We start from the raw sequence: 14,969 nt of genomic DNA, 5'->3' as shown, positions 1-14,969 counted from the left end.
GCAATGTCTCATATTCTAAATGTATGATATTGCCCATTATATATTTCTTATGGTTTTTGGTGCTTGTACTAAAGAAATGGTTATTTCTTATTGGGCAATACTGTCATGACAGTTTAAATTTATTTGATGCAAAAGTTTATGAAAGCTTCCGTTGCAAAGTGTGTCTATAATACATATACATATACAGTAAACCCCCACTTACTCGAATTCGTGCGGACCTGATCGATGTTCGAGGAATACATGGTATTCGAGTAATTCGAGGTTGATTGAATACGTATGAACTCTGTCGGGACCAAAGGAAATATTCGACGAATGAGGGTATTCGACTAAACCGGGCTCGAGTAAGTGGGGTTTTACTGTATTCAATCATTATCATATTGTTCTTGACGGCATATAGATTATCAGTCCCCACACTATTGGAACAGAGGGAGTAATTTAATGTTCACACCTTCTAGTCTTTTACCATTTACATGTACTCCTTTTGAATTAAAACTATTATGTACTAAGTTTTTAAAATTAACATTATTTTCCTGGTTAGAAAAGACTTGACCAGGGGTCACGTGACTTGGCTATGGACAGGTGTGTGTGATCCGAGCTCCGTCAAAAACTCTTCAAAAGCTATATTAGGAAGGTTTGTTTTACATCTCCGTGGACAGTCTCAACGGTTGAGGTAATCTGTTCATTTTGAGTTTGAATTTATTGAAAATATTGTTATCAAAAGTTGATTATAGAAGTCATGTCTGAGAACAATAGTCGAGGTACGGATAGTAGTGGACCGGGCCGAGGAGCTCGTGCGGCGCTCGTCGATACATGTAACATTCCTTTGAGCGTAGTTGAATTTCTCCGGGCCGGTAATTTCTCGTTGGTTCAGAATGGATCAGTGAAAGATAGTACAGATAACAATGCAGAATATCCTACACAGGCATCGTACTCCGCTGCAGTGGAGGGAGGTACAAGCAGTTATCCGGAGGGGTACGGTAAGGCGAAACCGGTATTTCTTAGTGAGAGGGATGTATATGGTTCTGTTAAACCCACTAACAGTAAATGGATTACTCATGATGAAATATTCATTGCTCTCAGTAATGTTATTCCTGGGGAAAATATCAGAGGTATTCAACGCACTGGTAAATATTGGCGTCTGTATGTTGACAATATCTCTGATAGAATTTCTCTCTTGACCAATGGTATCACTATTCGCGGGAAAAGTGTTTTCCTTCTTCCTGAAAATCCCAATACCCCAAAATATGACTTTGACAAAACAACAAAACTGAAAGTTTCTAATGTTCCGTTATCCGCAGATGATGGGCTGATTAAAAAATCCTTATCTGAACAGGGATGTATCTTGCTTAGCATGCACAGGGAAAAACTGAGGGTAAACAATCGTCTGACCAACTGCGATACTGGCGTCCGCGTTATAATTGCTGAAAAACTTCAAAACCATTTACCAAAAGTTTTGAAGATGGGCAAATATTACGCCAATGTCTGGTATTACGGTCAACCTAAACAGGAAAATGTTAGCTCAATCACGCTGAAGTCTAGTACACATTGTATAAAATGTAAAGAGGAGGGCCACATAGCTTCTGAATGCAAGAAGGGCTGGGTGTGTAACTTTTGTGGGCAGGAGGGTCACAAACAATTTGAATGCCCAGACACCGGGGTGAACTGTGGTAATCTAGCACCGGAAGAGAAGGGCGACACTGGGGAACCCGCAAAAAAGATGACCGGAAATGACGACACTGAGAGGAGTGGACGGAAGGAGACGTCAGAGAGTCGAGGGTATAGGAGTAGCTCGGTTTCGGACCAGAGGAGTTTGAACCGGGGATCTATGGAGAAATTCTTAGTTAAAACCCCTGGGCGGGATAGGGATCGAAGTAGTTCGAAAACTCGGACCCCACCCTCCACAGGAAAAGAAACTAAATCAAAAAAGCATAAAAAAAAATGATGACTTTTCACATTAACATATGAGTAGCCTGCATGTTCTATCCCTTAACGCACAGGGCTTAAGGGACAAAAATAAAAGGTCCCGATTATACGAATGGTTAAAGCATCAGAAATTTCAAATTGTGTTTTTACAGGAAACACACTTTACAAATGATATTAAAAATGACGTGGAATACGAGATTGCTAATTTCGCTATTAGTTTAGATAGTTTTGGAAAATCTAATAGTAGAGGAGTGTCTGTTTTTATTAATAATAAGACAGATATAAAGGTAGTGTCTGTTAAAAAAGACACAGATGGACGTTTATTGATAGTTAATATTGAAGTAGCAAACAATTTCTATACGCTGGTCAATATGTATGCTCCAAATGATGAAAAGTTGAGAAATGTATTTTTCAAAAATGTTAAAAAATTGGTTGCTGATTTTGCTCAAGGTACTATTATTGCTGGAGGTGATTGTAATGAAGTGCTTGAACAAGCAGATAGAATTTCTAGGAATAATAAGGAAAAAGCCAGAGGAGCCCAGGTAAGATCTAGGGTAGCATGGATTGAAAAAGGAGAAAGGAATACGAAATATTTTTTAGGTATTGAAAGACAGAGACAAGCAAAAAAGAATATAACTAGTATTAAGATTGGTGACGATGATATTGTTAACAATCCAGAGAACATATTGAAGGAAATCGAGACTTTTATTCAAAGCTTTATAGTAGTGACGGCATTGATAAAAGGGAGGTAACTGCGTACATTGATAACTGTGAAGTTCAGTATACGTTATCCGAGGAGGAAAATGTTACATGTGAAGGTGAGCTGAAATTAGAGGAATGTACAGCAGCAGTTAAAAACTTTAAGCCCAACAAAAGTCCAGGTAGTGATGGTCTTTCTGGTGAGTTTTATAAAACTTTCTGGGATGATATCTCAGATATTGTGCTAGGCTCGCTCAATGACGGATACAGGAAAGGTGAGTTAAGCAATACACAGAAGCTTGGAGTCGTAACACTTATTTATAAAAAGAATGACCCACTATTGTTACAAAATTGGAGACCGATTACACTGTTAAACTTAGATTACAAAATAGCTGCATACGTTTGGCTTCACGACTTAAACCCTTGATGAAAAAACTGGTAAGTACAGATCAAAATGGATATATAAAAGACAGATTTATAGGGTATAATATAAGGCAAATTCAAGACGTTATAGATTATTCGGAGAAATTCAATATTGACTCTTGTCTACTCTTTTTAGATTTTACTAAAGCATTTGATACGATAGAGTGGGATTTTATGTTTAGCTGTTTGGACAAATTTGGTTTTGGTCGTTCTTTCATCAAATGGGTTAAGGTGTTATATACCAATATCAAAGGCTGCGTTAAAAACAATAACTGGTTGACCGGAAGTTACGTTGTGTCACGTGGTATCCGACAGGGGTGCCCTCTATCATGTTTAATTTTTGTACTAGCTGCTGAATTACTAGCTCAAAAAATAAGAACAGATGTTCATATAAGTGGTATCAGTATTCGAAATAGGAATATGAAAATCTCCCAACTAGCAGATGACACTACTTTATTTATGAGGTATAGGGACATCAGAAGAGTGTTATCAATCGTTGAGCAGTTCGGAAAAGTGTCTGGTCTACAATTAAATAAATCTAAGACCGAAGGTTTGTATTTAGGCTGTAACAAAAACAAAGATGATATGTTTATGGGTATTAATTGGGTGAAGCAAGTTAAGTCGTTGGGAATGTACTTCGGCACAAACTCAAAGGTAAGTTCCAATCTTAATTGGGCAGATAAAATTACAAGCATTGATGAACTAATCAAAAACTGGAAAAAAAAGAAAATTGACCATTATAGGAAAATCTGTCGTTGTTCAAGCTATAATATTACCACAGATAACCTACTTAGCAAGTGTCCAATACGTAAGTAAAGAACAAATAAAGGAGCTTGAAAGGAAAATATATTGTTCTATCTGGAACAATGGGCCGGAGCGTGTTAAACGTAGTGTTATGATAAGTGATAAATCGGAAGGCGGTTTATTAATACGGGATATTGAATCCCATATTGATGTTTTAAATGTAGCCTGGATACAAAGGTTAGTATCTCCTGTAGACGCCTGTTGGAAGGTGATTCCAAATTATTATTTGGAAAAGCTTGGTGGCGCCACTGTGTTGTTTCGTATGTCCCCAGGACACATACGCAACCTTCCAAAAAACGATGTACCATATTTTTATATTAACATCCTACAATCATGGTTGAAACTTAGAGAAAATAACGCACCGATCGTTGATTATAACTTTGCAGATATTTGTCGAGAGATCATTTGGGGAAATAAACACATCAAACTTAACGGAAGGTCGCTAATTTTTAAGACCTGGATTGAGTCCGGGTTAATTTTTATCAACGATATAATTGATAATGATAGTATAAATGAAATAAAAATTTACCAACAATTAAAAGAAACGAGAGACTGGATAAGTGAGGTAAGTCAGGTAAAGAAAGCTATTCCTAAAGAATGGAAGGACAAAATCAAGGGAGATAATGCACGGGTAAATGTACAAACTGACTCTGATTTATTAGTCTTTGATAAAGGAGTGAGTGTAAAACTTGATCAGGTAAATAATAAGTTTCTTTACTTAGCATTTATAAGAAAAAAGAAATCAGAGTCATACTGCAGAGGTATGTGGGAAGATTTGTTTCAGTTAGAAAGCAGTGGTTTGATTTTTCATGAATTATTTGAATTTATCAATGATATCTTAATAGAGAATAACGAAAAATTTTTCAAATGGAAGCTATTCCATAATATTCTTCCAAATGGAATCTTACTTAAAAGATGGAATATTATTGATAATGATGAATGTTGTATATGTAAAGTTAAGGATGATTATAAACACTATTTTATTGAATGTCAATGTGTAGACCCATTGTGGAATTTGATACATGATCTTTTACAAAAACATAATTACAATGTTCAGCTAAGAAATATGTATTACATCGTGATAGGATATAAGATTGTTGATAAGAAGTACAAAGAATTTAACATTCTTATGTCCCTGATTGGTTATACAATATATAAACACTACCACATCTCTAATAGAAGGGTAGACAGTTGTTCAATTGTGTCTTTATTCAAACATTTTCTTGAGAGAAAATTACTCCTACAACGATATAGAGATATAAAATTATTGAAAAGCATAGCATTGTATTTAAACGAGTAACATGTAAAAAACGAATAAAAAAGAATGATTAAAAGAATCAATAGAGAATGTGCAATGATGATAAACATGGCTCTGCGAGCTTATTAGCTCTTAAAATGTACTAAAATAGAAAGTTATGATCTATGTGTAAAGATGGGTAAATGAAAGTATTATGTTTACATGAAAAGGGCGTATTGGTGATATATACGCTGCGTGTGTACTGATGGTGATGGTGTTTTTACTGTGAGTATTCTCTATTTTTGTGTGGGTCTGTGTATAAACCAGCACGTATATGCAAGTATGCTGCCGTTAGTATAGAGTTTCTGCTTCTGTTTTAAGGGTACGTGTGTGCAAGGGTGTGTGTTGTTTGTGTGTGTGTTTGAAGGAGAGAGAGAGAGAGAGAGAGAGAGAGAGAGGGACAAGAGAGAGAGAGAGAGAGAAGAGAGAGAGAGAGAGAGAGAGAGAGAGAGAGACACACACAGAGAGAAAGAGACAGAGAGAGACAGAGAGAGAGAGACACACACACAGAGAGAGACAGAGAGAGAGAGAGAACAGAGAGAAGAGAGAGTACAGATAAGAGAGAGAGAGACACACAGAGAGAAAGAGACAGAGAGAGACAGAGAGAGGAGGAGAGGCAAAAACCTTTGGGAAGAGAAAGAGGCGGGGGAGAGGTGCCAGAGAAGGATTAGGGGGAGACAGGGGATTAATTCGAGGGTTAAAGAACACCAGTTTGGGGGTTGGGGGTTTGGGGGGGGAAAAGGGGGAAAAAGAGGGGGAAAAACAGGGGAGGGGAAAAATTTTTTACAAGGAAAACCCAAAAAAAAAAACCAAAGGGGCCAAAAGGGGGCAAAAAAAAAAAAAAAAAAAAAGAGGACAAAAGAGGAGCGATGAGGGAAAAAAAAGGCAAAAAACCGGGGGAAAAAGGAAAGCAAAGGGAAACACCAAAGGAAAACCAAAAAACGAAAAGAGGGCAAAAACCCGAAAACGGTTTTTTTCTTTCCCCAGGGAAAATTTGAAAACTTGTTTATTTTTTCAAATTAAAAATGATAAAATAATGAATTATGTTCTTTATAAAATACCCCGGGCCATATTACTTTAAAAAAAAAAAAAAAACCCCAAAATAATGACCCCCTTTCCCTATAAAAATTTTAAAAATGAAAGGTTTTTTTCCTTTTTTTTGGTTTTTTTTTGGCCCCCCAATTTTTTAAAACCCCAAAATTCCTCCTTTTTTGGGGTTTTTTAAATTTCCCCGGGTTTCCTTTTTGGGGGGGGGGGGGGGGGGGGGGTGTGGGTTTTAAGAAAAAGGGGGGGTTTTGACTTTGCCCTTTCCCCCGGGGTTTTTGAAAGGGCCCGGTTACTAATATAGAGTGATGTCGATGATGTGAATATATACAATGTTTATTTTTATATAACCTGATGATAGTCTTTCTTTCTTATTATTTTGTTTTATATGCAATGTTGATTCACACCTAAACGTTTAATCCTTAATACTATCAATAGTATGTTTCAATATTTCCATTGTATTAAACGTTTTTAGCTCACCAACGTTAAAAATGGACCCCACGACCTACTGAACCATTTCCATGTCATTTGCTGAAAATGACCCCGGTTCCATATTCAACGTTGAAAATGAACCCTACAACATACTGACCCATTTCCATATTATTGTTTTAAAAATGACCCCGGTTCCATATTCAACGTTGAAAATGGACCCCACGACATACTGACCCATTTCCATATCTTTTTTTTTAAAATGACCCCGGTTCCATATTCAACGTTGAAAACGGACCCCACGACATACTGACCCATTTGCATAGCATTTGCTGAAAAAGACCCCGGTTCCATATTCAACGTTGAAAATAGACCCCAAGACATACTGACCCATTTCCATATCATTTTTAAAAAATGACACCAGTTTCATATTCAACGTTGAAAATGGACCCCACAACATACTTACCCATTTCCATATCATTTGCTGAAAATGACCCCGGTTCCATATTCAACGTTGCAAATGGACCCCACAAAATACTGACCCATTTCCATATTTTTTTTTTTTTAAATGACCCCGGTTCCATATTCAACGTTGAAAATGGACCCCACGACATACTGACCCATATCAATATCATTTGCTGAAAAAGTCCCCGGTTCCATATTCAACATTGAAAATAGACCCAACGACATACTGACCCATTTCCATATCATTTTTAAAAAATGACACCAGTTTCATATTCAACGTTGAAAATGGACCCCACAACATACTTACCCATTTCCATATCATTTGCTGAAAATGACCCCGGTTCCATATTCAACGTTGCAAATGAACCCCACAAAATACTGACCTATTTCCATATTATTTAAAAAAAAAAAATGACCCCGGTTCCATATTCAACGTTAAAAATGGACCCCACGACATTCTGACCCATATCAATATCATTTGCTGAAAATGACCTCGGTTCCATATTCAACGTTGAAAATAGACCCCACAACATACTGACCCATTTCCATATTATATGTTTAAAATGACACCGGTTACATATTCAAATGTTACAGTGGATCTGGGTTTATGAAAAAAAAAACAAAAAAAACGAACGCTTAATAGGACAAATTGTTTATCCATGTCGATGAATATAATATACATTATTATCTTATTATTGTTTAAATTTATACGAAAGGTCACTATATGGGCCAACCAAGGTCAAAGGTAAATATCGATCAATATCTTATACATTTTATATGCATATCTTATTACTGTTTGAAGATAAACCAAAGGCTATTATATAGGTTACCAAAGGTCACAGGTCACATCGTCAATCAATGTCGATCAATATCTTGTACATGTTACATATATGCATAACTTATATAAGTCTGTCCCACATCTACGGCTTATAAGCAAATTAAAGGCTTACGGACTATCAACAGAATTAATCAAATGGATTCAAGGTTTGTTAACCAACAGAAAACAACGCGTAACAGTAAACGGAGAAATGTCAAATTGGATGGAGGTAACAAGTGCAATCCCCCAGGGAAGCGTCTTAGGGCCCTGTCTTTTTGTACTTTACATCAACGACCTTCCGGCAACTCTTAATGCAAAAACATACCTATTCGCGGATGACACAAAGATTTACAACAATAATGATAACTCTAATTTACAAGCAGATCTAGATCTAGACAAGCTCCAAAAATGGTCAGCTAAATGGCTCCTGAAGTTTCATCCGGACGAATGCAAAGTTATGTACGTGGGGAAGAAAACTAATAATGCGGCGTTACATTTATATAAAGATGAGGAAAATGGAAGAGTCGAGGTCACAGTAGACCACGTGACAAAAGAAAAAGATCTGGGAATTATAACAGACAACAACCTCAATTCCAATGATCATATTCACGATGCGGTCAATAAAGCTAATAGAATAATGGGAACTATCCGAAGAACATACACGCACTTAGATAACACTACATTCTGTCTTTTATACAAAGCACTTGTGCGACCATATCTTGAATACGGGGCTTGTGTATGGAATCCCTATCTCCAAGAAGATATAAATGAGATAGAAAACTCGCAAAGGAGAGCAACGAAGCAGATACCGGGGATGAAAGATCTAAGTTATGAAAACAGATTGAGGATCCTTAATTTACCAACACTAAGGCATAGAAGACTGAGAGGAGATATGATCCAAGTATACAAACTAACAAATGGAGGATACGATAAAGCTGTCACTGCGGGTTTGTTAATTCCAAACAATAACAAGATAACAAGAGGACATAGTCTGTCACTACTAAAAATAAGAAAAAGACTAAATTTGAGAAAATATTCTTTCAGTGAGCGGGTCGTTAATCATTGGAACTCTCTTCATAATGCTGTCTTTACGTCACCAACGATCAAAACGTTTGAATCCCGATTGGACTAAGCATCTGATCCATATTTCGGGAAAAAACTCATTGTAACTTCGATCTGGATGTATAGGCTAATATTGTCTGCGTCCAGTATTATTATTATTATTATTATGATTTATGCCAAAGGTCATTATACGGGTCACCAAAGGTCAAAGGTCAAAATTGTCAATCAATGTCGATCAATATCGTGTACTTGTTACATGAATATCTTATCATAGTGATGAATTATACGAAAGGTCATTATATATGTCACCAAAGGTCGAAAGTCAAATATTTTATCAATGTTGATCAATATCGTATACATTTTATATGCATGTCATATTACAGTTTGAAGATATACCAAAATTCATTATATGGGTCACCAAGGGTCACAGGTCAAATTATCAACCAATGTCGATCAATATCGTGCACATGACATATGCATATCTGATAACAGTGACAAGTTATTCCAAAGGTCATTATATGGGTCAACAAAGGTCAAAGGTCAAAATTGTCAATCAATGTCGATCAATATCGTATAAATTTTACATGTATATCATACATGTATTACAGTTTGAAGATATACGAAATGTCATTATATGGGTCACCAAATGTCACAGGTCAAATTGTCAATCAATGTCGATCAATATTGTATAGATTTTACACGTATATCATATAACAGTTTGAAGATATACCAAAGGTCATCATATGGGTCACCAAAGGTCACAGGTCAAATTATCAACCAATGTCGATCAATATCGTGTACATGTTATATGCATATCTGATAACAATGATGAGTTATACCAAAGGTCATAATATGGGTCACCAAAGGTCAAAGCTCAAATTGTTTATCAATGTTGATCAATATCGTTTACATTTTATATGTGTATCACATTACAATTTGAAGATATACCAAAGGTCGTTATATGGGTCACCAAAGATCGAATTGTTAATCAATATCGATCAATATTTTATACTTGTTAAATTGTATACAGACTTGTATCTTATAACAGTGCTGTTTTTTAGAGCAACATGTACATGTGGCTCCCTTTTCAACGGGTTCCGTTTTCAACAGGCTACACGTGGAAAAGAGAGACATGATGGGGTCCATTTTCAACAGGAGAGTCAGTTTTCCACGGCGTCCCGGTTCCATTTTCAACGTTACACCGGTACATTTTTACCATTCTTGATACTCCAGGGTAACATTTACATTCGCTTTATCCTCGATACTCCAGGGGTTACCTTCACTTTCGCTCCCATCCGCGATACCCCAGATAATTACAATCAATCAGTTGATAATTTGACGTTCCCTTGTCTAACGTAATCGCTTTAAAACCTGTCTCCATTGAATTGGTTTCCAATCACAACAATGATGCGATAGTATATTAATTCATGATCTAATACATTTAAGAACATCTATCGCAAAAAAAATCTTCAAGTCAAATCTTTTCGAGGAGAGGATGATATCGCAAAAAGGTATAGGATGACGTTTCTTCATGTTAAAAAGATGAAAAGTTGAAATTAAAGGATGACTTTTCTTTATGTTAAAAATATGAAAGGTTGAAATTAAAGGATGACGTTTCTTGAGGTTAAAGAGATGGAAAAATTAGTACTCATATCGATCACATTTATGTTGTATACGCTGTTTAGATTTTATTTAAACATACTTTATTTGCAAATATATAAATGGGATCAGACACAGGTTTAAAACTTAAACTCCAAATGTATACATATATTTACAATATAATAAATGTAGCACACTAATGCGTGGATGATATTGCTTATACATCAACGTATTCCTAGTTAGTATATAAAAAGTATGTGCACGTTGATATGTACATGTAAAACGGGTAATATAAAGGTACTGGTGTATATAGATGTACTGTATAGATATAGGCTAGATATACATTAAAACACAGGCGTCTACTTCTGGTTGATATTAATAGAAAAATATTAGCCTCTACTCCATTTCTATCAACAAGGCTATTTTTGCTATAACTACTAACCGGAAATAGGCGCCTGTAATTAAACTTTTTACTAAGTAAATTATGTGAACATTATTTCAAGTTTTATCTGAATAAAACACTGGTGGTGAAGATGTGTATTATACATTCTGTATGTATAGTAAAATGGAAGACTGGGTGGTCATAGAATGGACCAAAATGGCACTCCTCCTTTCTCTTATAGTTTTGCAATTCCGACACAAACGGATAATGCGTATGCATTTCGAAAATCAATTAAAATACTGAAAAGATCTATCAATTCAAAATATTGAATACCTTATTATAACTTTATTGGGTACAAAACGTCTGTAGAATGATCATATATTGCTCTATAATATCTTCTAAATAGTTTGAGAGTTGCGTTTTTATTGTTGTTGACAACTTTGTTTTATTTCTCCTACTTAGCCCTATCTATATAGTATAAATCTGCAGCCACTTCTATCCAAAACTGTAAATAAAAGGCACTTAAAATTACTATAAATCTTGTATAATTTTTCGCAAATTTACCTTGAGGATGTTTTGTCTTAATCCGTCTTCATACTTGTAATTAAAACTCATCTAAATCGTAAAATTTTATATCGCGAATGCTCAATTTAAATAAACAATCAAAACAACCAAGTACAATTTTGTAGATTAACTTTATTTCAGAAAGTTATTTCAATCTTCATTACATATTGTCTTACGGGAACAAACATAATGGAAAGATTGTCTCCAGAGGATATCTGAGGCAAATAGAAATGGAAGTTTGAGAAAAGTTCAAAGAACGCTTTAAAATGAAAGGAAATGCGCTCCTCCTTCTAGCTGTCAAAGTGTCAAGGGTATATTGTGTATTACAACAATCACGGACAGACAACAATAGTGTAACCTTCATATAACAATGATCATCTCATTTTGATTTGACAAAGCTTTTTTTCGGGACAATAATAACATCTAGAATTGAATAATGTAACAAAGCAAACAATATACAGTAGTGACATGAATAAGAAAACTATGAGACTCCAGTCGTATGGCGAATTAAATATCTACAACGATTTAACACAAACATATACAGAAATTTATAAACATATAAAATACTCATTGGAAAAAAGGAAGAATTCAGGTCTCCAGCAAAACAGTTTGATTTGAAAGTTTCTACAACATCTTCAATGTCTGATATATGATAATGATAGTACATAGTTAGTCAGTATAAAACGAGAGAGGTTTATATTTTGATAGAAGAATGTAAAATGTCGATTTGTTTTTGGACTGACATCTCAATTAAGAAATACATCGAACACCATACGGCTGTGATGTGCTAAATTCATAGAATAAGGGATACTTTCATCGATCATCAAATAGCCAGTGAAAAATATTTGTACAAAATCAATAGGATTAGGAATGCCTTCATCGAACACCATTCGGACACTAAAATGTTTGTACTAAACCCTGAAAATAAGGAATGCCAAACACTATGTGGACAGTGACAAGTTTGTTTGTTCTAAATACTTTGAAATAAAGCACCAATATACATCTAAGAAAACACAATAATTCTGATTATTATCATACAAATATTTGTATCAAACATTCGGAAACAAAGTCCAAAGGAAACATTCCCTATAACTAACCAATCACCATATTTCCATTGCCATGAATGTTTGCTGCTGTCCGCAATTTTGCAGTAGATAGGTACCCATTTTCTCCAACAGGTATTTTCCAGATGTACATGTTGGTCTTCGTAAAATCCATTCTTCCTGTCAGAAATAAATCTAAGCCGTTAGCAACCAGCCAAAGATTCCCTTGGTCGTCCATGGCGAAGGAATCTACCCAACGAAGACTAGTGTCATTGGAGATGACTAACATTTCGGTACTGTTCTGAGAAAACGGCCACTTATTGACAGCATGCTTGGTCAGTCCACCGTAATACAAAGCCTTATCTGTAGCCACCATCCCGCCAGTTAGATCATTTCTCTGACCGACTGTTTCCACAGAGAAGGTTGATGGTTGGTTTCTAAGCACATTCGTCGGCACCCTGTACAGTGAATAGGCATTCAACGCGCAGAAGTAGACGAACCGGAAGTCATAGCTCATGGCAATTCCATTGATATGGACTCTCATCGTTAAATTATTGTCACCGACTAAAATCGATTCGGCACCTTCTTCTACTTCCATTGATGGATGTTTGAAGAAATAAGACACATCCCTCTCATGGTCGTACACAATCAGCTTGGCGGCGGCAGAATCAGTTATGTACGCAAAAGAAGCGACGCCATTAACGTAATCTAAAACAATATCGTTCAGAAAATTAGACGTTCTAGGCACGACGGCATCGGGGAACTCGTGCACGTGAACTAGCTTGTCATTTCGGACGTCGTAGATGATGAGTTTTGCTGGACATAGGTTTTGTGGATGATCCGTTTGGGTGTCCGTACGTCCAACATCTATTATCCACATGTACCCTGTGTTAGGATAAACTTCCATGCTCTGAGCATACTGGAGGGCATTGCAGTCTCCCAATGTCTGCATTTCCCAGTTAGGGTATGGTTCCAAAATACTTTCTTCTGTATTTGTAGGGTCGGTAATGACCTTGTTCAGCGTTGATGGGACACCCGGCCTCCATCTGGGAACGGTGACGTAAACGTTTCCATCCAAGACCTTAATTCCAGAAATAATATTATTTTCAACAATGAATTTCTTCTTCATTATGTAGTTTTGTTTGACAGATTCGTTCGGCCAAGAATAATTCACGGATTTCCAATGGTTGACAATTCTTGCATCTTGAGTAGACACGCCATGCATATACACAAATGATGGTAAGAGAAACATGACGATAAAATGCACGTCCGCCATGACAGTTTCACCAGTAGGTAGAAATGCCTGAGAATGAGTTCTTAATTTGATGGTCTGTTCCGTTCTGTGAACGATCTGTGAAGACGGGTTTTTAAAAGACTCTGAAGTACCATGCATGACTCGGTACCCTGTTCTGTTGAGATCCGGGTGTACAACCATTGGTTACCCGCTAAAGTCCTGTGTCTTTATGAAGTACACGTCGCTATTTACATAATAAACGAAATGACATCTATTTAATTTACTACACCTACGTATACTAATATTACACATAAAGAAATGAGTCAGCGCAACTACATAATGGTATATACCAGCGCTATTTCGTTTTTCTAAGTTATATAATTGTTAATGTGGACATACTTATTTGAATATGTCATAAGGCTGTCCTTTAAATATTTCTATCGAACTGGACAGTGGTCATTTTAGCAACGTTTTACGTCATCCAATACTGGTGCACAGAGACATCCATATCGCACCTTTGACACAGTTGACACCAATAAATAAAGACAAGTTGAGCCAGATCATATCAAACTCGTATTCTAACAACACACAGGTTTACTGAAACAATGAAGCATGAATGTTTCGCATGTTTTGTCAAAACTTAGAAACAGCTTAAGGGTGATCTATATAGGAGAATAATTTTGATTTTAAAACTGAATAAATATCTATAAATTTGCACAGAACAAGTGATGTAATATACCAAAATGTTTGTTTGGGCATGTTGATTCTTAAAATTACCAATAATTTGCTGTTTCTTCTGAAAGGTTATTTTGTGGCCAGGGAATATTTTCAAGTCACACAACTAAGCAAACCTGAAAAATAGCCATGCTGTTATATTTACAAGTGTCTATATCACAGGATGGGAACATTTATCTGACAGGATTTGACTGAATGATATTACACAAATATGATATAACTGGAGGCATTTCAATTTATCTCCTATATCATAATTTAAAGATATCGGATCATAGTCAGAAGGACATTGTGAAGACAAATTGTTAAACTTGTGAGTTTGGGGCATTTTTTTTTTAAATATGCATCTTTTACCCCAAACTCAGCGGTTATATAATTTTTCCTAAAAACATTCTTCTTGCCATGTCCAGAGTTCATAATAGTATCTAATAAGAGCATTTTTGATATTTGAA

At 35.8% G+C, this 14,969-nt stretch overlaps 1 protein-coding gene across 1 annotated transcript; it reads right to left on the bottom strand.

Annotated features, from left to right (window-relative positions):
* Nucleotides 1-12,600: 12,600 nt before the first annotated feature.
* LOC117344160 (protein yellow-like) lies at nt 12,601-13,986 on the bottom strand. Its single transcript, XM_033906814.1, has one exon. The coding sequence runs from the start codon at nt 13,984-13,986 to the stop codon at nt 12,601-12,603; it is 1,386 nt and encodes a 461-aa protein (XP_033762705.1).
* Nucleotides 13,987-14,969: the final 983 nt, after the last annotated feature.

This window comes from Pecten maximus, chromosome 15, assembly GCF_902652985.1.
Source record: "Pecten maximus chromosome 15, xPecMax1.1, whole genome shotgun sequence".
Classification (NCBI taxonomy): domain Eukaryota; kingdom Metazoa; phylum Mollusca; class Bivalvia; order Pectinida; family Pectinidae; genus Pecten; species Pecten maximus.
The sequence above is the reverse complement of the archived record's forward strand: the minus strand, read 5'-3'. Positions and strand labels throughout refer to the sequence as shown.